The sequence below is a fragment of the Oncorhynchus clarkii genome, chromosome 11 (assembly GCF_045791955.1).
Source record: "Oncorhynchus clarkii lewisi isolate Uvic-CL-2024 chromosome 11, UVic_Ocla_1.0, whole genome shotgun sequence".
Classification (NCBI taxonomy): domain Eukaryota; kingdom Metazoa; phylum Chordata; class Actinopteri; order Salmoniformes; family Salmonidae; genus Oncorhynchus; species Oncorhynchus clarkii.
The window spans coordinates 4,659,561-4,686,837 of NC_092157.1; the positions used below are offsets into that span (position 1 = coordinate 4,659,561).

At 44.0% G+C, this 27,277-nt stretch overlaps 1 protein-coding gene across 17 annotated transcripts in view; it reads left to right on the forward strand.

The window, feature by feature from the left end:
* The window catches only part of LOC139420131 (eyes absent homolog 1), a 114,091-nt gene that overhangs the window by 34,195 nt on the left and 52,619 nt on the right, over window positions 1-27,277 (forward strand). For 8 of the 17 annotated variants that reach the window (XM_071169876.1, XM_071169878.1, XM_071169879.1 and 5 more), the window contains 5 exons: window positions 4,460-4,597; window positions 18,145-18,227; window positions 19,598-19,877; window positions 21,872-22,014; window positions 23,680-23,763. In XM_071169876.1, the coding sequence (XP_071025977.1) occupies window positions 4,460-4,597; window positions 18,145-18,227; window positions 19,598-19,877; window positions 21,872-22,014; window positions 23,680-23,763 (728 nt within the window). The remainder of the gene's footprint in view (window positions 1-4,459; window positions 4,598-18,144; window positions 18,228-19,597; window positions 19,878-21,871; window positions 22,015-23,679; window positions 23,764-27,277) is intronic. The other 9 variants (XM_071169884.1, XM_071169880.1, XM_071169881.1 and 6 more) reach the window with 3 other exon arrangements.

Below are 27,277 nucleotides of genomic sequence, written 5' to 3' on the forward strand. Positions count from 1 at the left end.
CACTTCCATTTCAAACCCATCACTTCCATTACAAACCCATCACTTCCATTTCAAACCCATCACTTCCATTTCAAACCCATCACTTCCATTTCAAACCCATCACTTCCATTTCAAACCCATCACTTCCATTTCAAACCCATCACTTCCATTTCAAACCCATCACTTCCATTACAAACCCATCACTTCCATTTCAAACCCATCACTTCCATTTCAAACCCATCACTTCCATTTCAAACCCATCACTTCCATTTCAAACCCATCACTTCCATTTCAAACCCATCACTTCCATTTCAAACCCATCACTTCCATTACAAACCCATCACTTCCATTACAAATCCATCACTTCCATTACAAACCCATCACGTCCATTTCAAACCCATCACTTCCATTACAAACCCATCACTTCCATTACAAATCCATCACTTCCATTTCTGCATACTAGATGTATCTGTATCATCAGGGCACCTCATGCCACACATGCAAATACACTTATATTACTTATAGTTAGCTATATTACACGTATCTTTTGTAATATAGAATTAAGTGTGATAATAATATCTGTCTATATACGATAAAGATACAGGGCGCTCAAGTGTGTTGTTGTGTTACAGAGTTTTAAATGAATTAAATTGAGATTGTGTGTCACTGGACTACACACAAACACCACATCATTTTTTTTACAAATTAATAATACATGAAAAGCTGAAATGTCTTAAGTCAATATGTATTCAAGCTCTTTGTTACGGCAAGCCTAAATAAGTTCAGGACTAAAAATGTGTCTAAAAAGTTGCATGGACTCAAGAGCATGGACTCTTGTGTGCAATAATAGTGTTTAACGTGATGTTTGAATGACTACATCATATCGGCATCCCACATATAATTATCTGTGAGGTCCCTCAGTCGAGCAGTGAATTTCAAACACAGATTCAACCCCAAAGACCAGGGAGGTTTTCCATTTCCTCATAAAGAAGGGCACCTATTGGTAGATGGGTAAAAAAAAAAAAAAAGTAGACATTAAATATCCCTTTGAGCATGGTGAAGTTATTAATTACACTTTAGATGGTGTATCAATAAAACCTGGTTCAGTCTGCTTTCCACCAGACACTAGGAGACAAATTCACATTTCAGCAGGACAATAACCTAAAACACAAGGCCAAATCTACACTGGAGTTGCTTACCAAGAAGACATTGAATGTTCCTGACTGGCCTAGTTACAATTTTGACTTAAATAAGCTTGGAAATCTATGGAAAGACTTGAAAATAGCTATCTAGCAATGATCAACAACCAACTTGACAGAGCTTAAATAATTTTTTAAAGAATAATCTGCAAATATTGTACAATTCAGGTGTGCAAATCTCTTAGAGACTTACCTAGAAAGACGCACAGTTGTAATTGCTGCCAAAGGTGATTGTTATGTAAATTAGATATTTCTGTATTTCATTTTCAATACATTTTGAAACGTGTTTTCACTTTGTAATTATGGGGTATTGTGTGTAGACGGGTGAGAAATAAAAACATCTATTGAATCCATTTTGAATTCAGGCTGTAACACAACAAAATGTGGAACAAGTCCAGGAGAATGAAGACCTTCTGAAGGCTCTGTAATCCATTTTGAATTCAAGCTGTAACACAACAAAATGTGGAACAAGTCCAGGAGAATGAAGACCTTCTGAAGGCTCTGTAAATAAACGTTATTTTCATAAAGATTCATCTTTATATTGTTCCTGTTCTAATTCAAAGTAAGGTTATGATGTTCATAATATTATAATATTAGTTCTTATTCAACTAATATATATTATACATATATATAATATATATATATAAAACCAAGACTACACAACTAGCATGCCATTTTAATATGTATATATATATTAAAATGGCATGCTAGTTGTGTAGTCTTGGTAGTACTACGTGCTATACAACTCTTCACCGAGGTAAATAAACACTTAGCTCTGGACAAACAGTTCCCACGATAAAACAACGTTGGTCGTTGGTTCCTGCACCATATTCCGTTGGTCGTTGGTTCCTGCACCATATTCCCTGCAACCATTAAAAAATAATAATAATAATAAAATAAAATAAATTATTATCAAGCTATTCAGTCAGATCGGAACCAATATACATTTCAAAACAACAACAACCAAAACGGTGTCTTCAGGCGTCATAGGAACGAAACAACAAAGTACACAACGATGTTCTTTATTTGTCCGTAGGCTTTAAAAGGCCTTGAACCCCCCACAAAATGTCCAATATGACTTAGGAATTTAGAACATGCATCACAATGATACCCTATCCCTTATGTAGTGCACTACTTTTCACCAGAAGTAGTGCACTACAGTATATAGAGAATAGCATGCGATTGGAAACGCACAGAGTGTTTGTTTGAGTGGTAGTGAACCTGCCATGGCATAGGTTGACTTTGAGTCAATATAACCGACTGGCAGTTGGACTAACAACAAACACTAGTAGCAAGTGTGTTGTTTTTATTCCTTGTGCAATAATTCAGAGATCGTCCATCTTTTAGCCATTCAAACATGCTACATCATTCAAACATACTACGTCATTCAAACATGCTACGTCATTCAAACATGCTACGTCATTCAAACATGCTACGTCATTCAAAAATGCTACGTCATTCAGACATGCTACATCATTCAAACATACTACATCATTCAAACATGCGACGTCATTCAAACATACTACGTCATTCAAACATGCTACGTCATTCAAACATACTACGTCATTCAAACATGCTACGTCATTCAAACATGCGACGTCATTCAAACATGCGACGTCATTCAAACATGCTACGTCATTCAAACATGCGACGTCATTCAAACATGCGAAGTCATTCAAACATGCGACGTCATTCAAACATGCGACGTCATTCAAACATGCGACGTCATTCAAACATGCGACGTCATTCAAACATGCGACGTCATTCAAACATGCGACGTCATTCAAACATGCGACGTCATTCAAACATGCTACGTCATTCAAACATGCTACGTCATTCAAACATACTACGTCATTCAAACATGCTACGTCATTCAAACATGCTACGTCATTCAAACATGCTACGTCATTCAAACATGCTACGTCATTCAAACATGCTACGTCATTCAAACATGCGACGTCATTCAAACATGCGACGTCATTCAAACATGCTACATCATTCAAACATGCTACATCATTCAAACATGCTACGTCATTCAAACATGCTACGTCATTCAAACATGCTACGTCATCCAAACATGCGACGTCATTCAAACATGCTACGTCATTCAAACATGCTACGTCATTCAAACATGCTACGTCATTCAAACATGCTACGTCATTCAAACATGCTACGTCATTCAAACATGCGACGTCATTCAAACATGCTACGTCATTCAAACATGCTACGTCATTCAAACATGCTACGTCATTCAGACATGCTACGTCATTCAAACATGCTACGTCATTCAGACATGCTACGTCATTCAAACATACTACATCATTCAAACATACTACATCATTCAAACATACTACGTCATTCAAACATGCTACGTCATTCAAACATGCGACGTCATTCAAACATACTACGTCATTCAAACATGCGACGTCATTCAAACATGCTACGTCATTCAAACATGCGACGTCATTCAAACATACTACATCATTCAAACATACTACATCATTCAAACATGCTACGTCATTCAAACATGCTACGTCATTCAAACATGCGACGTCATTCAAACATACTACGTCATTCAAACATGCTACGTCATTCAAACATGCTACGTCATTCAAACATGCGACATCATTCAAACATGCTACGTCATTCAAACATGCTACGTCATTCAAACATGCGACGTCATTCAAACATACTACGTCATTCAAACATGCGACGTCATTCAAACATGCTACGTCATTCAAACATGCGACGTCATTCAAACATGCTACGTCATTCAAACATGCTACATCATTCAAACATACTACATCATTCAAACATACTACATCATTCAGACATGCTACGTCATTCAGACATGCTACGTCATTCAAACATGCTACGTCATGCAAACATGCTACGTCATTCAAACATGCTTTACAATGTTATATTTCTTGTATAACTTCAATCTACATTAGTCTGTTAATTTTTAAACCCCCAAACGAGTTGATTCTGAAGTGAGGATTAGGTGTATTATTAATTTATAAATTAGAACAGTGACTAGCAGACTGATTTTAAAAAAAAAATGTCCTACATGTAAAATGTTTCAGTTTAACAGAGACAATAATAAAGATAACAATACGAATATATTTAGTTGTATTTAATATAAAGCTAGCTCTGTTTAAAATATTACTAAATTGCTTTTAACATAGAGACTCATATGTCTCAAAGTGCCTGGTTTAGAGTTGTCTGTCAGCAGTGAGTTGTGTGTGTGCATCAAATCAATGTGGTGTTACTAACTGATTCAGGTCCATTATGGGCAGGCATAAAGACAGAGGGGGGACTGAGCCAGTCCCAATCCCCAGGACAGACAGGCTTCCTCAGCTACAGCTCTGGTTTCAGCACACCTCAGACGGGCCAGGCTCCATACAGCTATCAGATGCCAGGTGAGGAACATAGATCATATACTGTAATGTAGAACTGCCCTGAATTGACATGTATTTCTCTTCTCTGCTTTAGTCTCCTCTCCTCAACTTCCTAACTTGTCTGTCCTCTCCTTCCCTAACTTTCTTAGTGTCTCTCCTCACTCCTCGTAGCTTTCTTACCGTGTCTCTCCTCTCCTAACTTTATTACATTGTCTCTCCTCCCCTAACCCTCCTACATTGTCTCTCCTCTCCTCTCCTAACCCTCCTACCTTGTCTCTCCTCCCCTCCCCTAACCCTCCTACCTTGTCTCTCCTCTCCTCTCCTAACCCTCCTACATTGTCTCTCCTCTCCTCTCCTCCCCTAACCCTCCTACCTTGTCTCTCCTGCCCTAACCCTCCTACCTTGTCTCTCCTCTCCTCTCCTCCCCTAACCCTCCTACCTTGTCTCTCCTCTCCTCCCCTAACCCTCCTACCTTGTCTCTCCTCTCCTCTCCTAACCCTCCTACATTGTCTCTCCTCTCCTCTCCTCTCCTAACCCTCCTACATTGTCTCTCCTCTCCTCTCCTCTCCTAACCCTTCTACCTTGTCTCTCCTCTCCTCCTCCCATAACCCTCCTACCTTGTCTCTCCTCCTCCCCTAACCCTCCTACCTTGTCTCTCCTCTCCTCCCCTAACCCTCCTACCTTGTCTCTCCTCTCCTCTCCTCCCCTAACCCTCCTACCTTGTCTCTCCTCCTCCCCTAACCCACACCACCACAACCAGCACCCCCCCCCCCCCAAACACACACCACCACTACCAGCACCCCCCCAAACACACACCACCACTACCAGCACCCCGCAAAAAACACACCACCACTACCAGCACCGCCGCTGCCACCCACCCCTTTATGTGTTCTCTCTAACCCTAACCATAACCCTCTCCTCTTCTCTCTTCCTCTCCTCTTCTCTCTCCCTCTCCTCTTCTTTCTTCCTCTCCTCTTCTCTCTTCCTCTCCCCTTCTCTCCTCTTCTCTCTTCCTCTCCTCTTCTCTCTCCCTCTCCTCTCCTCTTTTCTCCTCTTCTCTCTCCATCTCCTCTTCTCTTCCTCTCCTCTTCTCTCTTCCTCTCCTCTTCTCTCTTCCTCTCCTTTTCTCTCTCCCTCTCCTCGCCTTCCTCTCTCCTCCTCTCTCTTCCCCCTCCTCTTAAGAAGAATCAACACAGATGGAAACATGATGGTTGGCCCTTAAGAAGCTTCAGTCATGTTCTTCCTTTGTTGTTTTATCCCCTGTTCTCTGAGATCCTATTTGTATTTGTTTAAGAGCTGAGACCATGGTGATTTATACCGTAGATTCCACCCATAAATATAACTTGCTCTCGCTTTCTCTCTCTCTGGGTCTTTCTCTCTCTCTGGGTCTCTCTCTCTCTCTCTCTCTCTCTCTCTCTCTCTCTCTCTCTCTCTCTCTCTCTCTCTCTCTCTCTCTCTCTCTCTCTCTCTCTCTCTCTCTCTCTCTCTCTCTCTCTCTGTGTCTTTCTCTCTCTCTTTCTTTCTTTAATTCTAAAAGTAGATCAGGCTAGCTGCCATGTTGTTTCCCTTCATGGTTGGTTTCTGTCAGAGAACCTCAACGAACTTTATGCGTTCTCCAACAGAAAGCACTACTTTACATTACATACTGTAGTCATTATCCCAAGATGGCTAAGGGAACTATAATTATAACACACTTACACAGGTAGTTACTCTGGTATAAGAGGCCTGTACCAGAGACACCATAAACTTACTAGCTATGCTCAAAAAGCCTCCTCTTTTCTCAGTAGCCATGCTAATAGCTAACTGTAGCCTACAGTATCAGCGTTAGCTGTACCTAACTGTTGCCTATCAGCGCTAGCCATAGCTAACTGTAGCCTATCAGCGCTAGCCATAGCTAACTGTAGCCTATCAGCGCTAGCCATAGCTAACTGTAGCCTACTGTATCAGCGTTAGCTGTACCTAACTGTACCTAACTGTATCAGCGCTAACCGTAGCTAACTGTAGCCTATCAGCGCTAGCCATAGCTAACTGTAGCCTATCAGCACTAACCGTAGCTAACTGTAGCCTATCAGCGCTAGCCATAGCTAACTGTAGCCTATCTACCACAGATCTAATCCAACGATTATTGATATACCGACAAGATAAACGTCTCTCCACCCTAACAATGGGATTCGTTGTCCTCAAAGTGGCACAGCGGGCTGTCTAGATCCCGCCTACTTTCTGAGGGTTGGTGGATACATCTCATTACTGTAATCTGATGAGGGGTATTGACATCAACCGCCTGTATTCAATGGAGAAAGATGCCTCATGTCATGAATATGCATAGCCATTTCGAGACAACTCCGATATAAAGTGTTTTTTCTCAAAGTTGCCAAGGATGTCACGTGTCCTATTTATATCAATACACCCACAACGGCATAAGAATTACTACGAAACGTATATTTGTTCAAATAAACCTCACCTAGCAAATAAGCCATGCATTTGGTTTGTTGACCATAGCCACCTGCTGGGGAGACAGAGTTATGTTCTCTCCTCTTCACTGTAGTCAATTACTGCCATGCTAACCGTAGCCTATCAGCCATGCTAACCAGAGCTAACTGTAGCCTACCAGCCATGCAAACCAGAGCTAACCGTAGCCTATCAGCCATGCCAACCAGAGCTAACCGTAGCCTATCAGCCATGCTAACCAGAGCTAACCGTAGCCTATCAGCCATGCTAACAAGAGCTAACTGTAGCCTATCAGCCATGCTAACCAGAGCTAACCATAGCTTTATGTTCGCTCCACTGTGTAATAGTAGATAGTAGAAACATCTCCACATGTTGTTGAAAAGCCTGCAGAGCATCTCACAATAAATAAGGCCAACAGAACAGCAGATGTGTGGAGCGGCCCGGGGGAGGCACTTTTCCACGCCTCTTAACCAAATACTCCCTGCCTGGCTGCCGCAGCCCTACAGCTCTGAGAGAAACGCTGTATAAAGCCAAATAATATAACATTTCAAATGTCTATATTCTTTAAAAACTTTTGTGAGTGTAATGTTTACTGATTGTTTATTTCCCTTGTTTATGTCCCTTTTGTTTATTGTCTATTCCGTTTACTTTGGCAATGTAAACATCTGTTTTCCATGCCACTAAAGCCCTTAAAATTGAATTGAATTGAAAGGGAGAGAGAGAGAAGGGGGGGGGGGGGGGGGAGCAAGGGAGAGGGAAAGAGCTACTTTCCTGGCCTCAATGGTTTAACTCATGATGACAGTATTATGTACCCATTTGTCTTCCTCTCTCTTTCTTTCTCTCTCTGCTTCCCACCCTCTCTCTGTCTCTCAATTCAAGGGGCTTTATTGGCATGGGAAACATATGTTAACATTGCCAAAGCAAGCGAGGTAGATAATATACAAATGAACAGTAAACATTACACTCACATAAGTTCCAAAAGAATAAAGACATTTGAAATGTCATATGATGTCTATATACAGTGTTGTAATGACATGCAAATAGTTAAAGTACAAAAGGGAAAATAAATCAACATAAATATGGGTTGTGTTTACAATGGTGTTTACAATGGTGTTTACAATGGTGTTTACAATGGTGTTTGTTCTTCACTGGTTGCCCTTTTCTTGCGGCTGTAATGTCACACTGTGGTATTTCACCTAGTAGATATGGGTGTTAATCAACATTTTATCAGGATTTGTTTTCAAATTCTTTGTGGATCTCTGTAATCTGAGGGAAATAAGTGTCTCTAATATGGTCATACATTTGGCAGAAAGTTAGGAGGTGCAGCTCAGTTTCCACCTCACTCCTAGTAGAGCCCCTAGTGGAGCTCCTAGTAGAACCCCTAGTAGAGATGGTAGAGCCCCTTGTAGAGCCCCTAGTAGAGATGGTAGAGCCCCTGGTAGAGCCCCTAGTAGAGATGGTAGAGCTCCTAGTAGAGCCCCTAGTAGAGATGGTAGAACCCCTAGTAGAGCTGGTAGAGCTCCTAGTACAGCCCCTAGTAGAGATGGTAGAGCCCCTAGTAGAGCCCCTAGTAGAGATGGTAGAGCCCCTAGTACAGCCCCTAGTAGAGATGGTAGAACCCCTAGTATAGATGGTAGAGCTCCTAGTACAGCCCCTAGTAGAGATGGTAGAGCTCCTAGTAGAGCCCCTAGTAGAGATGGTAGAGCCCCTAGTAGAGCCCCTAGTGGAGATGGTAGTAGAGCCCCTAGTAGAGCCCCTAGTAGAGATGGTAGTAGAGCCCCTAGTAGAGCCCCTAGTGGAGATGGTAGTAGAGCCCCTAGTAGAGCCCCTAGTGGAGATGGTAGTAGAGCCCCTAGTAGAGCCCCTAGTGGAGATGGTAGTAGAGCTCCTAGTAGAGCCCCTAGTAGAGATGGTGGAGCCCCAAGTAGAGCCCCTAGTAGAGCGCCTAGTAGAGATGGTAGAGCCCTTAGTAGAGATGGTAGAGCCCCTAGTAGAGCCCCTAGTAGAGATGGTAGAGCCCCTAGTAGAGCTTTGTAGAACTCCTAGTAGAGCCCCTAGTGGAGCTCCTAGTAGAGCCCCTAGTAGAGATGGTAGAGCCCCTTGTAGAGCCCCTAGTAGTGATGGTAGAGCCCCTAGTAGAGCCCCTAGTAGAGATGGTAGAGCTCCTAGTAGAGCCCCTAGTAGAGATGGTAGAGCCCCTAGTAGAGCCCCTAGTAGAACTCCTAGTAGAGGCCCTAGTAGAGATGGTAGAGCCCCTAGTAGAGCCCCTAGTAGAGCTCCTAGTAGAGCCCCTAGTAGAGATGGTAGAGCCCCTAGTAGAGCCCCTAGTAGAGCTCCTAGTAGAGCCCCTAGTAGAGCCCCTAAGTAGCACCGTCATTAGTCCCCAGCTCTCACCAGCCCAGGACCCAGGCCAGCCTTAGGCTACGTACAAAATGGAACCCTATTCACCATAAGGCCCTGGTGAAAAGTAATGCTCAATATAGGGAATAGGGAGATTTTTGGAACACACCGTTGGAGGAACGTACAGTGCCTTGCGAAAGTATTCGGCCCCCTTGAACTTTGCGACCTTTTGCCACATTTCAGGCTTCAAACATAAAGATATAAAACTGTATTTTTTTGTGAATAATCAACAACAAGTGGGACACAATCATGAAGTGGAACGACATTTATTGGATATTTCAAACTTTTTTAACAAATCAAAAACTGAAAAATTGGACGTGCCAAATTTTTCCACCCCTTTACTTTCAGTGCAGCAAACTCTCTCCAGAAGTTCAGTGAGGATCTCTGAATGATCCAATGTTGACCTAAATGACTAATGATGATAAATACAATCCACCTGTGTGTAATCAAGTCTCCGTATAAATGCACCTGCACTGTGATAGTCTCAGAGGTCCGTTAAAAGCGCAGAGAGCATCATGAAGAACAAGGAACACACCAGGCAGGTCCGAGATACTGTTGTGAAGAAGTTTAAAGCCGGATTTGGATACAAAAAGATTTCCCAAGCTTTAAACATCCCAAGGAGCACTGTGCAAGTGATAATATTGAAATGGAAGAAGTATCAGACCACTGCAAATCTACCAAGACCTGGCCGTCCCTCTAAACTTTCAGCTCATACAAGGAGAAGACTGATCAGAGATGCAGCCAAGAGGCCCATGATCACTCTGGATGAACTGCAGAGATCTACAGCTGAGGTGGGAGACTCTGTCCATAGGACAACAATCAGTCGTATATTGCACAAATCTGGCCTTTATGGAAGAGTGGCAAGAAGAAAGCCATTTCTTAAAGATATCCATAAAAAGTGTCGTTTAAAGTTTGCCACAAGCCACCTGGGAGACACACCAAACATGTGGAAGAAGGTGCTCTGGTCAGATGAAACCAAAATTGAACTTTTTGGCAACAATGCAAAACGTTATGTTTGGCGTAAAAGCAACACAGCTGAACACACCATCCCCACTGTCAAACATGGTGGTGGCAGCATCATGGTTTGGGCCTGCTTTTCTTCAGCAGGGACAGGGAAGATGGTTAAAATTTATGGGAAGATGGATGGAGCCAAATACAGGACCATTCTGGAAGAAAACCTGATGGAGTCTGCAAAAGACCTGAGACTGGGACAGAGATTTGTCTTCCAACAAGACAATGATCCAAAACATAAAGCAAAATCTACAATGGAATGGTTCAAAAATAAACATATCCAGGTGTTAGAATGGCCAAGTCAAAGTCCAGACCTGAATCCAATCGAGAATCTGTGGAAAGAACTGAAAACTGCTGTTCACAAATGCTCTCCATCCAACCTCACTGAGCTCGAGCTGTTTTGCAAGGAGGAATGGGAAAAAATTTCAGTCTCTCGAAGTGCAAAACTGATAGAGACATACCCCAAGCGACTTACAGCTGTAATCGCAGCAAAAGGTGGCGCTACAAAGTATTAACTTAAGGGGGCTGAATAATTTTGCACGCCCAATTTTTCAGTTTTTGATTTGTTAAGAAAGTTTGAAATATCCAATAAATGTCGTTCCACTTCATGATTGTGTCCCACTTGTTGTTGATTCTTCACAAAAAAATACAGTTTTATATCTTTATGTTTGAAGCCTGAAATGTGGCAAAAGGTCGCAAAGTTCAAGGGGGCCGAATACTTTCGCAAGGCACTGTATCGTAAGCCTGGCTGGATCTTGGTGTGTGTGTGTGTGCGTGCGTGCGTGCATGTCTGTGTGTGTCTGTGTCTGTGTCTGTGTGTCTGTGGCCAGCTGTCCAGGGGAATATGATTAGATTAATGTTTTTACTCTGCTTCCACGTCTGATGCCACAGGGGCTTTGTGTGGTGCTACAGTCATTGTCCCAGACAGGAGAGGGGATCTGCTTGACTCTTTGTGTGATGCTACAGTCATTGTCCTAGACAGGAGAGGGGATCTGCATGACTCTGACTGGATTTATTTAACATCAACTTTATCAAGTTTATGAATAGTTTTTTACATATATTTTCTGAGGAATCATCTGAATGTATTTCACAATTTATATATATATATATATTTTTTTATATATATATATATCTATATAAGCAAAGTGGAATGGTGAGATGTACAGCACCTACATGATTAATTCATTTAAAATGTGTGTTCTATTATATGATGATTACCTAGTTTGCTATCAAGGTGCTGGAGTAGACCGAGGCTGCCTCCCTAACGCACTACTTATAGAGCTACCCACAGGGCTCTTGTCTAAAGTAGTGCACTATGTAAGGGGACTGGATGCCACATGGGACACACACACACACTGAACAGATGTTAATTAGGTGAATAATTGTGTCCATGCGTTCTGTCTTTCTGTCCCACTATATGTGTGTGTGTGTGTGTGTGTGTGTGTGTGTGTGTGTGTGTGTGTGTGTGTGTTTGTGTGTGTGTGTGTGTGTGTGTGTGTGTGTGTGTGTGTGTGTGTGTGTGTGTGTGTGTGTGTGTGTGTGTGTGTGTGTGTGTGTGTGTGTGTGTGTGTGTGTGTGTGTGTGTGTGCTTGTGTGTGTGTATGTGTGTGTTAGCTATTATCCAGTGAGCTGCAAGTCTGCAGTCCATTCTACTCTCTTATAAAGGAAGCCCATCTGGACTTGATAGGCTATTCCCAAGTGGGGCATATGAACTTCTGCCACAAATATTGTGCACTGATGATAGACATGGCCCTTGGCTAGGGGACTGATCAACCAGAGCAAATGGACTTCAATTGTAGTGTCCAGAAGGCAGGAGAGAGAGGGGGAGGGAGGGAAATAAGGAGGGATGGTGTCTGGTCTTGAGTGAGTGAGCTAACTGGAGCAGGACCGGGGGAGGGAGTGAAAACATGCCCCCCGGGGAACCGCAGGCACCCCCCCAGCCCCCCAGCCTAGGCCCTCTCTAGTGAGGCAAGCAGGGGTTCAGCAGGCACCCCCCACAACCCTCCCTACCAACCCCCCAGCCTGGGCCCTCTCTAGTGAGGCAAGCAGGGGTTCAGCAGGCACCCCCCACAACCCTCCCTACCAACCCCCCAGCCTGGGCCCTCTCTAGTGAGGCAAGCAGGGGTTCAGCAGGCACCCCCCACAACCCTCTCTACCAACCCCCCAGCCTGGGCCCTCTCTAGTGAGGCAAGCAGGGGTTCAGCAGGCACCCCCCACAACCCTCCCTACCAACCCCCCCAGCCTGGGCCCTCTCTAGTGAGGCAAGCAGGGGTTCAGCAGGCACCCCCCACAACCCTCCCTACCAACCCCCCAGCCTGGGCCCTCTCTAGTGAGGCAAGCAGGGGGGATGGTAGTAGGTGCCAGCATTACCGGTTTGTGACAAGAACTGCAACGCTGCTGGGTTTTTCACGCTCAACAGTTTCCTGTGTGTATCAAGAATCAACATGGGCCAGAATCCCTGTGGAACACTTTCGACACCTTGTAGAGTTGATAATTTAGGATGTTCTGAGGGCAAAAGGTGGGTTGCAACTCAGTATTAGGAGGGTGTCCTCAATGTTTTGTCCACTCAATGTATATACAGTACCAGTCAGAAGTTTGGACACACCTACTCATTCAAGGATCTTTCTTAATTTGTTACTATTTTCTACATTGTAGAATAATAGTGAAGACATCAGAACGAGGAAATAACACACGTGGAATCATGTAGCAACCAAAACTGTGTTAAAGAAATAAAAATATATGTTATATTTGAGATTCTTCAAAGTAGCTACCCGTTACCTTGACGACAGCTTTGCACACTCTTGGCTTTCTCTCAACTCTCAACTTCACCTGGATTGCTTTTCCAACAGTCTTGAAGGAGTTCCCACATATGCTGAGCACTTGTTGGCTGCTTTTCCTTCCCTCTGCGGTACAACATAGGGGATTGTGGAGGCCAGGTCACCTGACGGCCTGGAGGTGTGTTGGGTCATTGTCCTGTTGAAAAACAAATGATAGTCCCACTAAGCGGAAACCAGATGGGATGGTGTATCACTGCAGAATGCTGTGGTAGACATGCTGGTTAAGTGTGCCTTGAAATCTAAATAAATCACCGACAGTGTCACCAGCAAAGCACCCCCACACCATCACACCCTCCTCCTCCATGCTTCGAAAATCATCCGTTCACCTGCTCTGCGTCTCACAAAGACACGGTGTTTGGAACCAAAAATCTCTCATTTGGACTCATCAGACCAGAGGATACATTTCCACCGGTCTAAGGTCCAATGCTCGTGTTTTTTGGCCTGGAATCGAAAAGGGTTCTCCTATGGGTTCTACCTGGACAGCCGAATAACCCTTTTGGAACCCTTTTGGAACCCTTTTCTCCTGAGAACGAGGTGGAGGGAGGGAAGGGGCTGGTGGAAGGATAGTCTGGTAGAAGGTAGCTAACTGTCATGAATCCCCCTCTTGTGAAGTTGTCCTCTTATAATGGAGCCTTTTTACAAAAACTATGGCGGTGAAGCTTGGTTTAGGTATTTTGTCAAAAAAATATTATTTTGGACTACACTCTTTAAAACCTACAGTCTTGGCTATCGTTTATCATAAATGTATCATGAACTTTGTCAACAAACTGTACGGGAGGGTTTCCCCTGCACCCAGATTAACCTCCTATTGTTAATCTTTTCTTCAGACAGCCCCGACCTTTGTCAATGACAAGCCACGTATACTTTATCTGAACATTATATCATGACATTCGGATGAAAAGCCATTTACATTCGGGTGTTGGATGTTTACATACATGCTCCCGCTCTTTCCTCCCCGGTGGGCACCAGGCTGCCCTGCATTACACACACCTGCCCTGCATTACGCACACCTGCCCTGCATTACGCACACCTGCCCTGCATTACGCACACCTGCCCTGCATTACGCACACCTGCCCTGCATTACGCACACCTGCCCTGCATTACGCACACCTGCCCTGCATTACGCACACCTGCCCTGCATCACGCACACCTGCCCTGCATTACGCACACCTGCCCTGCATCACGCACACCTGCCCTGCATGCCCTATTACGCACACCTGCCCTGCATTACGCACACCTGCCCTGCACACCTGCCCTGCATCACGCACACCTGCCCTGCATTACGCACACCTGCCCTGCATTACGCACACCTGCCCTGCATTACGCACACCTGCCCTGCATCACGCACACCTGCCCTGCATTACGCACACCTGCCCTGCATCACGCACACCTGCCCTGCATTACGCACACCTGCCCTGCATCACGCACACCTGCCCTGCATCACGCACACCTGCCCTGCATTACGCACACCTGCCCTGCATTACGCACACCTGCCCTGCATTACGCACACCTGCCCTGCATCACGCACACCTGCCCTGCATTACGCACACCTGCCCTGCATTACGCACACCTGCCCTGCATTACGCACACCTGCCCTGCATTACGCACACCTGCCCTGCATCACACACACCTGCCCTGCATTACGCACACCTGCCCTGCATCACGCACACCTGCCCTGCATTACGCACACCTGCCTTCCCTCGCCGCGCACTTCAGCGATATTGGACTCACCTGGACTCACTCAATCACCTGTTTATTACCTCCGATATATTTGTCCCTACTGGTGCCCGCTGCTGCATGTTGTCTGTCTTTGTGTATCTGACGCTGTTCCCACTCTGTTTGTCCGTTCCTAATTAAATGTCAACTCCCCGTACCTGCTTTTATTCTCCAGCGTCATTCCTTACACTTGGATTATCATTCACTGTATCACAATTCCAGTGGGGCAGAAGTTTAGATACACTAAGTTGACTGTGCCTTTAAACAGCTTGGGAAATTCCAGAAAGATGATGTCATGGCTTTAGAAGCTTCTGATCGGCTAATTGACATCATTTGAGTCAATTGGAGGTGTACCTTTGGATGTATTTCAAGGCCTACCTTCTAACTCAGTGCCTCTTTGCTTGACATCGTGGGAAAATCAAAAGAAATCAGCCAAGACCTCAGAAAAAAATTGGAGACCTCCACAAGTCTGATTCACCCTTGGGAGCAATTTCCAAAAACCTGACGGTACCACGTTCATCTGTACAATCAATAGTACGCAAGTATAAACACCATGGGACCACGCAGCCGTCATACAGTTCAGGAAGGACATGTGTTCTGTCTCCTATAGATGAACGTACTTCTAGAGATAAATGTACTTCAGAAAGAAAAGTGCAAATCAATCCCAGAACAACAGCAAAGGATCTTGTGAAGATGCTGCAGGAAACAGGTACAAAAGTATCTATATCCACAGTAAAATGAGTCCTATATCGACATAACCTGAAAGGCCTCTCAGCAAGGAAGAAGCCAATGCTCCAAAACCACCATAAAAAAGCCAGACTACGGTTTGCAACTGCACATGGGGACAAAGATTGTACTTTTTGGAGAAATGTCCTCTGGTCTGATGAAACAAAAATAGAACTGTTTGGCCATAATGACCATCGTTATATTTGGAGGAAAAAGGGGGAGGTTTGCAAGCCGAAGAACACCATCCCAACCATGAAGCACGGGGGTGGCAGCATAAAGTAGTGGGGGTGCTTTGCTGGAGGAGGGACTGGTGCACTTCACAAAATAGATGGCATCATGAGGAAGGAGAATTATGTGGATATATTGAAGCAAAATCTCAAGACATCAGGAAGTTAAAGCTTGGTTGCAAATGGGTCTTCCAAATGGACATTGACCCCAAGCATACTACCAAAGTTGTGGCAAAATGGCTTAAGGACAACAAAGTCAAGGTATTGGAGTCACAAAGCCCTGACTTCAATCCTATAGAAAATTTGTGGGCAGAACTGAAAAAGCATGTGCGAGAATGGAGGCCTACAAACCTGACTCAGCTCTGTCAGACGGAATTGGCCGAAATTTACCGTACTTATTGTGGAAGGCTACCCGAAATGTTTGACCCAAGTTAAACAATTTAAAGGCAATGCTACCAAAAACTAATTGAGTGTATGTAAACTTCTCACCAACTGGGAATGTGATGATATAAATAAAAGCTGAAATAAATCATTCTCTCTACTATTATTCTGACATTTCACATTCTTAAAATAAAGTGGTGATCCTAACTGATCTAAGACAGGTAATTTTTACTCCGAATTTATTGTCAGGAATTGTTTAAAACTGAGTTTAAATGTATTTGGCTAAGGTGTATGTAAACTTCTGACTTCAACTGTATCTCTGCTGCTTCTGGTCCCAAATTGCACCCTATTCCCTAATTAGTACACTATTGACCAGGACTCCGGTCAAAAGTAGTGCACTGTGTAGGGAATAGGGTGCCCATTGGGACGTAATTCTCTGATCTCCTGATCTCGCTGCTACTCTTCCTGTTGTCATCTTTGACATGAGAGGACAGGTGGAGGGAGAGTGTAGAGAGGAGTCATGCCCTGTGGCCTCGTCTCCTGTCCTCTTTTCTCTTCATCCCTCTCTCCCAGGGCTGGAAGACAGCAAGCCCTATAACTCATGTCGTGTATATTATTAAGCCATTAGATCCTATCAGCTCTTCTTTGAAAGACTGAATTAGCCCTAGAGGTGGTTCTTTCAAAGCAGCGAAGAGAAGACATATTCTACATATTCATTAGCAGGATGTCAGACACCCCTTTCTCTCAATTCAATGTTCAGTTTAAGGGGCTTTTAATGCCGTGGGAAACACATGTTTACATTGCCAAAGCAAGTTAACTATATAATAAACAAAAATGAAATAAACAATTTTAACGGTTAATTACAAATGAACCTTTACTATTACACTCACAGAAGTTCCAAAAGAATTATGACATTTCAAATGTCATATTATGTGCAAATAGTTAAAGTACAAAAGGGAAAATAAATCAACATAAAAATGGGTTGTATTTACAATGGTGTTTGTTCTTCAGGCAACAGGTCAACAGGTTTTCTTGTGGCAACAGGTCAACAAATCTTGCTGCTGTGATGGCACATTGTGGAATTACTTTATCAAAATTGGATTTGTTTTCAAATTCTTTGTGGTTCTGTGTAATCTGAGGGAAATATGTGTCATCTCTTTTCCTTCCTCTCTCCCTCCCTTACTTTCTGTAGCCCCCCTCTCTCTCCCTCCCCCACTCCTCCACCCTTCAGTTGCCCTAACACAACAGGCTCAGTGTTCAGCCAATTGTGAGGGCCTGAGACGCCCCCCCCCCCCCTCCCCCTGTCATTCATCAAGGCAGATCCAATCAGTGATAAGGAAGGAAGAGGATGAAGATAAGGCTACTGTTTGGTTTTGAGCCTCTTCCTCCCTCCTTCTCCCTCCTTCTCTCTCTCTCAACTTCAATTTCAATTACAATTTTAAGGGCTTTATTGTCAAGGGAAACATATGATGTTTACTTTGCCAAAGCAAGTGAAATAGATAATAAACAAAAGTGAAATAAACAATAAACTGTAAACATTACACTCACGGTAGTTGTAAAAGAATAAAGACATTTCAAATGTCATATGATGTCTATATACAGTTTATAAGTGATATGTATAACTCCTTAGTGATAACCGTGTGTTCTCCCTGTCCTCTCTAGGTGATATGTATAACTCCTTAGTGATAACCGTGTGTTCTCGCTGTCCTCTCTAGGTGATATCTATAACTCCTTAGTGATAACCGTGTGTTTCTCCCTGTCCTCTCCAGGTGATATCTATAACTCCATAGTGATAACCGTGTGTTTCCCCTGTCCTCTCCAGGTGGCACGTTCACAACCACGTCAGGACTGTACGCAGGAAGCAACGCCCTCACGAACTCAACCGGCTTCAACAGTACACAGCAGGTACAAACATGCTCTACTGTAGTCTAGCTTCCTAATACCATGGTGGGCATGTTTACTATCATTGATTTATACTCTTGCTAAAATCCTGGGAACCTCGGGGGCATCCCAAATGGCAACCTGTTCCCTATGTAGTGCACTACTTTTGACCAGGACCCTATGGAACCCTATTCCCTATGTAGTGCACTACTTTAGACCTGAACCCTATGGAACCCTATTGCACTACTTTACGAACCCTAGTGCACTACTTTAGACCAGAACCCTATGGAACCCTATTCCCTATGTAGTGCACTACTTTTGAACAGAACACATGGAACCCTATTCCCTACGTAGTGCACTACTTTTGACCAGGACCCTATGGCACCCTATTCCCTATATGTAGTGCACTACTTTAGACCAGAACCCATAGGCTAGTAGTTCACTACAAAAGGGAACATGTATGATACAGACCAGTTACACTTCATCCACGTCACAAGAATCATCCCGGAATCGATCATAACGTCTGAAGTGGTGTACGCAGGGATTATCCCCTGCTTCCCAAATGGCACCCTGTACACTGTTTACATTAGTACACTACTTTTGACCAGTGCCCCCCATAATGCTCTGGTGCACTATGTAGGCAATGGGACGCCTCCCAAAAATACAAAGACAGATCGCTGTTCAGATGTAGGACACAAAAGACATGTGTTTGCATTTACGTTTTGGAATCTGCACTGTAAAGTAGCAAGGGGGGCATATCTCACGTTACTCACCGTCTCTCACTCTCTCTCTGTACCTCTCTCTTTCTCGCTCCCTCTAACTCTTGCTCTCTCCCTCTCTCTCTCTCTCTCTCTCTCTCTCTCTCTCTCCATCTCTCTCTCTCCATCCCTCACTCTCTCCCTCTCTCTCTCTCTCTCTCTCTCTCTCTCTCTCTCTCTCTGTACCTCTCCACTTGTTCTACCTTTCATCTCTTTCTCTTTCTTTCTCTCTGTCTACCTTTCCTCTCTCTCTCTCTCTCTCTCTCTCTCTCCATCCCTCCCACTCTCTCTCCACATCCATCTCTCACTCTCTCTCTCCATCCCTCTCACTCTCTCTCCACATCCATCTCTCTCTCTCTCTCCATCCCTCTCTCTCTCTCTCTCTCTCTCTCTCTCTCTCTCTCTCGCTCCCTCTAACTCTTGCTCTCTCCCTCTCTCTCTCTCTCTCTCTCTCTCTCTCTCTCTCTCTCCATCTCTCTCTCTCCATCCCTCACTCTCTCCCTCTCTCTCTCTCTCTCTCTCTCTCTCTCTCTCTCTCTCTCTCTCTCACTCTGGCTCTCTCTCTCCACCCTCTCAATCTTTCCATCCTTCCCTTTCTCCATCATTCCCCCCTCTCTATCCCCTCTCCCCCTCCAGGACTACCCGAGCTACCCAGCGTTCGGCCAGGGCCAGTACGCCCAGTATTACAACAGTTCTCCATACACCTCCCCCTATATGACCAGCAACAACACCAGTCCCACCACCCCCTCCACCACAGCCACCTACACCCTCCAGGAGCCCCCCAGCGCCCTGACCAGCCAGGCCCTCACGGACCCCCCAGCAGGTAGGCCCCAGGCCCCCCAGGCCACCCACCCTCCATCCCCAGGATCAGACGGCTCTGGAGGGGGTGGCTATGATGCCAGGGCCACTCATTATGGTAACCATTACAGTTTTTTTTAAATCAAATAAACTATATTAATGTAATAATTTTTTCGAATTCATGATAATTAACGATAATCAAAACCCTCCCTGAATTTTGTTGAAAATACAGAAACTGGTGTTATTGGAGAAATATTTTTTTGTGATCATTTTTTAAATTGTTGTTACCCCTCCCTCCCTTTCTAAACTTCCCTCTGTAAACCCTCTGTAAAATAGGGTTATTGTAGAAAATGTAACTCCGGTTCTGGAAGAGAGAATAATACATCATATTATAAATATATAATATGAATCACATCAATGCTTCTTCGGGTAATAAAGGTCGGATGACATCATCATCATCATCATCATCATCATCCTACAATTAAGTGAAAACTAGATGAAGAAGAGTTTCAAGCAGCCGGGTTGCAGCAGAGATGATATTACTGACGTTATTCTCCTCTGTTGCAGCAGAGATGATATTACTGACGTTATTCTCCTCTGTTGCAGCAGAGATGATATTACTGACGTTATTCTCCTCTGTTGCAGCAGAGATGATATACTGACGTCATTCTCCTTGTTGCAGCAGAGATTATATACTGACGTTATTCTCCTCTGTTGCAGTAGAGATGATATACTGATGTTATTCTCCTCTGTTGCAGCAGAGATGATATACTGACGTTATTCTCCTCTGTTGCAGCAGAGATGATATTACTGACGTTATTCTCCTCTGTTGCAGCAGAGATGATATACTGATGTTATTCTCCTCTGTTGCAGCAGAGATGATATACTGACGTTATTCTCCTCTGTTGCAGCAGAGATGATATTACTGACGTTATTCTCCTCTGTTGCAGCAGAGATGATATACTGACGTTATTCTCCTCTGTTGCAGCAGAGATGATATACTGACGTTATTCTCCTCTGTTGCAGCAGAGATGATATACTGATGTTATTCTCCTCTGTTGCAGCAGAGATGATATTACTGACGTTATTCTCCTCTGTTACAGCAGAGATGATATACTGACGTTATTCTCCTCTGTTGCAGCAGAGATGATATACTGACGTTATTCTCCTCTGTTGCAGCAGAGATGATATACTGATGTTATTCTCCTCTGTTGCAGCAGAGATGATATACTGACGTTATTCTCCTCTGTTGCAGCAGAGATGATATTACTGACGTTATTCTCCTCTGTTGCAGCAGAGATGATATACTGATGTTATTCTCCTCTGTTGCAGCAGAGATGATATACTGACGTTATTCTCCTCTGTTGCAGCAGAGATGATATACTGATGTTATTCTCCTCTGTTGCAGCAGAGATGATATACTGATGTTATTCTCCTCTGTTGCAGCAGAGATTATATACTGACGTTATTCTCCTCTGTTGCAGCAGAGATGATATACTGACGTTATTCTCCTCTGTTGCAGCAGAGATGATATACTGATGTTATTCTCCTCTGTTGCAGCAGAGATGATATACTGACGTTATTCTCCTCTGTTGCAGCAGAGATGATATTACTGACGTTATTCTCCTCTGTTGCAGCAGAGATGATATACTGATGTTATTCTCCTCTGTTGCAGCAGAGATGATATACTGACGTTATTCTCTCAGCAGAGATCTGTTGCAGCAGAGATGATATACTGATGTTATTCTCCTCTGTTGCAGCAGAGATGATATACTGACGTTATTCTCCTCTGTTGCAGCAGAGATGATATTACTGACGTCATTCTCCTCTGTTGCAGCAGAGATGATATACTGACGTTATTCTCCTCTGTCTGTCTGACCCTCTGAAAACCTTACTACATGAAGTAGCTTGTACTGCAATGCACTTCTCAATATTTATATATCACTATTTAACACACAGACACACTTTTACAAGACAAAATGGAGCTGTCCTCTGCTCCCTCCACTCTCCTCAGTCCTGAAGGTACTGGAAATACTTTAATTTCCTCCTCTTTATCTTAAACAATCACTTCTTCTTCTTCTTGTTGTTCTCCCTTCCTCCCATTCCTTCCAGTCGAGTACAGTACCATCCACAGTCCTTCAACGCCCATTAAAGATTCAGAATCGGATCGATTGCGGCGTGCCTCGGATGGAAAGTCACGTGGCCGAGGGAGAAGGAACAACAACCCTTCACCACCGCCTGACTCTGACCTTGAGGTAGGGTGAGCAGTGTGTGTGAGTGTGTGTGTGTGTGTGTGTGTGTGTGTGTTAGCCTCACCCTGTCTGAATCACAATAGCCTAATTCACCCTCCCCAGTGCCACACGGTTCACACATGAATAAAGTGTTTTATAATCTTTATAATCCTAATTTATTAATTTATTATTGGTTACTGAATTGTTTATTTTACTATGGGGATATTTTAAATGTTTAGTTTGTCTTTTCAATGGGTGGTTCACCATGTATCGATACGTAGTTAATATTATTTTTATTTTTTTGTGTGTTCGTCAACAACGAATTTAGTTCCTGCTTTTAACCTAAACAGGTGGAGCTAGAGATGAGATGTGTTTCTCTGATAGATGACTTTTAAACATCATCCTCTGAAGGGGATAAAGTCTGATGCCGTTAAACAGTTAATTATTAGGTCATAAACATGTGGGTAGCTAACTGTGTATATGAATGCCATATAGATACCAGCCAATCCATATTTCAAAGTAACGTGTTAATGATTCATCATTATTAATTCATTATTATTGATAAGAGATACATTTCAGAGAGGTTAAGCCTCATTATGATGCTGACATCACAGCATGTTAACAAACCTAGTTAATTAGTTATTGATTGGGCTAATGTAAAGGGCAGGGGATGGAGGGAGAGATGGATGGAGGGAGAGACGGATGGATGGAGGGATGGATGGATGGATGGAGAGATGGATGGAGGGATGGATGGAGGGAGAGATGGATGGAGGGAGAGACGGATGGATGGAGGGATGGATGGATGGATGGAGAGATGGATGGAGGGATGGATGGTGGGATAGAGGGATGGATGGAGGGATGGATGGATGGATGGATGGAGAGATGGATGGAGGGATGGATGGAGGGATAGAGGGATGGAGGGAGAGATGGATGGAGGGATGGATGGATGGATGGATGGTGGGATAGAGGGATGGATGGAGGGATGGATGGATGGATGGATGGATGGAGAGATGGATGGATGGATGGATGGATGGATGGTGGGATAGAGGGATGGATGGAGGGATGGATGGATGGAGAGATGGATGGAGGGATGGATGGTGGGATAGAGGGATGGATGGATGGATGGATGGATGGATGGTGGGATAGAGGGATGGATGGAGGGATGGATGGATGGAGAGATGGATGGAGGGATGGATGGTGGGATAGAGGGATGGATGGAGGGATGGATGGATGGATGGAGAGATGGATGGAGGGATGGATGGTGGGATAGAGGGATGGATGGAGGGATGAGATGGAGGGAGGGATGGATGGATGGATGGATGGATGAGGGATGGAGGGATGAGGGATGGATGGATGGATGTGGTCGTGACCAACAACTGTAGGTAAATGGATCTAGTGGTCCCTGTGGTGCACCAATCCTCCCTCTCTCTCTCTCTCTCTCTCTCTCTCTCTCTCTCTCTCTCTCTCTCTCTCTCCTTCCCTCTCTCTCTCTCTCTCTCTCTCTCTCTCTCTCTCTCTCTCTCTCTCTCTCTCTCTCTCTCTCTCTCTCTCTCTCTCTCTCTCTCTCTCTCTCTCTCTCTCTCTCTCTCTCTCTGTTGACGGGCCAGATCACATTGCAGAATACAGAGTGCAACCATTGATTTTCCTTTAACCTTTCCCCCCCCACTCCCCGTCGCTCTGTCTCTCCAGAGAGTATTCATCTGGGACCTGGATGAGACCATCATCGTTTTCCATTCCTTGCTCACAGGGTCTTACGCTAACAGATACGGCCGGGTGAGTGACGTCACACTCTAGCATCTAGCAGTATCAAACACACACACACACACACACACACACACACACACACACACACACACACACACACACACACACACACACACACACACACACACACACGTGCATGCGCGCGTGTGTTTTGAATGGAGCACGTTCGTAGTGTGGACAGAGATATGGAACGGAAGTCAATGTACAGATAATTGTTTTATTTAGTTTAATTGGCCCGATGGGGCCTGGTGGAGTATTTGTCCTGCAGCTGTCGGACCTACAGTGGGGCAAAAAAGTATTTAGTCAGCCACCAATTGTGCAAGTTATCCCACTTAAATAGATGATTATTTTCCACCATAATTTGCAAATAAATTCATTAAAAATGTGATTTTCTGGATTTTTTATTCTCATTTTGTCTGTCATAGTTGAAGTGTACCTATCATGAAAATTACAGGCCTCTCTCATCTTTTTAAGTGGGAGAACTTGCACAATTGGTGGCTGACTAACTGTATGCTGCAGCAGGGGTCCAAATGGAACACTAGTCCCTACACCAGAACACTAGTCCCTACACCAGAACACTAGTCCCTACACCAGAACACTAGTCCCTACACCAGAACACTAGTCCCTATACCAGAACACTAGTCCCTACACCAGAACACTAGTCCCTACACCAGAACACTAGTCCCTACACCAGAACACTAGTCCCTACACCAGAACACTAGTCCCTACACCAGAACACTAGTCCCTACACCAGAACACTAGTCCCTACACCAGAACACTAGTCCCTATACCAGAACACTAGTCCCTACACCAGAACACTAGTCCCTATACCAGAACACTAGTCCCTACACCAGAACACTAGTCCCTATACCAGAACACTAGTCCCTATACCAGAACACTAGTCCCTACACCAGAACACTAGTCCCTACACCAGAACACTAGTCCCTATACCAGAACACTAGTCCCTACACCAGAACACTAGTCCCTACACCAGAACACTAGTCCCTATACCAGAACACTAGTCCCTACACCAGAACACTAGTCCCTACACCAGAACACTAGTCCCTACACCAGAACACTAGTCCCTACACCAGAACACTAGTCCCTATACCAGAACACTAGTCCCTACACCAGAACACTAGTCCCTACACCAGAACACTAGTCCCTATACCAGAACACTAGTCCCTACACCAGAACACTAGTCCCTACACCAGAACACTAGTCCCTACACCAGAACTCTAGTCCCTACACCAGAACACTAGTCCCTATACCAGAGCACTAGTCCCTATACCAGAACACTAGTCCCTACACCAGAACACTAGTCCCTACACCAGAACACTAGTCCCTATACCAGAACACTAGTCCCTATACCAGAACACTAGTCCCTACACCAGAACACTAGTCCCTACACCAGAACACTAGTCCCTACACCAGAACACTAGTCCCTACACCAGAACACTAGTCCCTATACCAGAGCACTAGTCCCTATACCAGAACACTAGTCCCTAGACCAGAACACTAGTCCCTAGACCAGAACACTAGTCCCTATACCAGAACACTAGTCCCTATACCAGAACACTAGTCCCTACACCAGAACACTAGTCCCTATACCAGAACACTAGTCCCTACACCAGAACACTAGTCCCTACACACCCCCCCCCCCGAGAAAAACTAGGTAGTGCTAGATGAAGGTTGCAGGTTATAACTAGGGGCCCAGGACAGAACAGGTTATAACTAGGGGCCCAGGACAGAACAGGTTATAACTAGGGGCCCAGGACAGAACAGGTTATAACTAGGGGCCCAGGACAGAACAGGTTATAACTAGGGGCCCAGGACAGAACAGCGGTACTGTGGACTCATCATCACTGTACATTTCTCCTTCAGAAAGACACATTGTTGTTGAATTAATGAATTGCCCCTGCATCCACCTGTTTTCATGGATACATTTCCCGGGAGAAGCCAGGCCATGGCTACCCGATGTAATTAGCCTTAACTTGATAGGAAAGTCTGTCTGGAGAGAGGACGGGACTAGACTGGTGCGTGTCTTCTCCGTAGCCCTGGAGAGAGGACGGGACTAGACCGGTGCGTGTCTTCTCCGTAGCCCTCTCCTGCAGTCAGATGAACTCTGAGGCCTCATGGGTAGAATTGTATTCATATTATTTCATAATTCTTCAACTTGATCAAAATTATCAAGCCAAAAATCCAGTGTTTCTATGTCAAATAGTGTTGTTATATTTCAGTCTTCTGTAATATATATATATATATATATGTCAAATGTAATATTGGGATGCAAACTCAACATGTAATAGTTGTAAACTCTCTATCCGACACGGTACAGGTGTCTTCTTTATTTTAAGACCCATAACCAGGTGTGTGAGGTGGATACTTTAGTTTCAAAGTAGATGTTAGTTTAAGATTACCCAGAATCCCTCTGTGTGACCCTGATTTATCCCACTGCAGTAAAAAAAAAAAGGTCTACAAGTCTAAGACTTTAATTGTCAAAGAGAATCTAACAGTAAAATCACATGATCAATTTAATAAGACGTTTTTTATTTAGTAGTACACATTGTTCACATATCAAATGAAGTGTTGTTTTAGATATCACTGTATGTTGTATTTAGAGAGTTATTTAAAGAGTTCACAGTGGGCAGGGGTTTGGTTTACACAGGAAGAAGACACTGTCCTGTAAAATTGTTCTTAATAAATTGGCGTCTCTAAATGTAAAAGCTTTTAAAAACAAACAAACATTTGGGAAATATGTCAATCTCCAAAGTGCTATCATTGGTTTTATATACCTCTCCATACGAACATGAACTATACTACTGTATACAGTATATACCCATTTTAATTATAAATATCTTTATTATGACAACGGCAATCATACTAGTTCAAATGTTTTTAAAAAGTATAATAATAATTAAATGCTTAATCCGTCCACCTAAATATCTCCACGTCTATTTGTTTGTATAAAAATATACCCAGGTTCTTGGTTTGTATTATGTCTTAAGAATTCCCAGCAATTATCTTTTGTTGGGGTTTTGTTTTTGGTTCGGTTGGAGTTTTTCTTCCTCTGCTCTGTTTTTGAAAGTCAGAAGATTGACATATTGGTTCTCATGGGTCAGAGAGTGGGCATGGCTCGTCGTGGCCCCGCTCTCTGGGACTTTGTTCTGCTATGAGGGCGGATACATCCCAAATGGCGCCCTATCTAGTGCACTACTTTTGACCAGAACTCTGGTATAGGAAAATAGGGTGCCATTTGGAACGTAGATGGGGTGTTTGAAGGGGGCACTGTTTTGTTTTGGGGGTGAAAGAGGGCTGCCCCGTGACCTAAGATGTTTATTTACTTTATCCTTAGCCGTGCATGCTGGGTAAAGAGAGAGCGGCTTAGGGAGCCGAGGGAACACGCATACACACACACACACACTCTGGGTCGCTGTGGTGCCTCTCTGTAACAGGAAACAATGCTGACTCCGTAAGGACCTTCACTCTTAGAGTCAATCTAGGACCTTCCACTCTTAGAGTC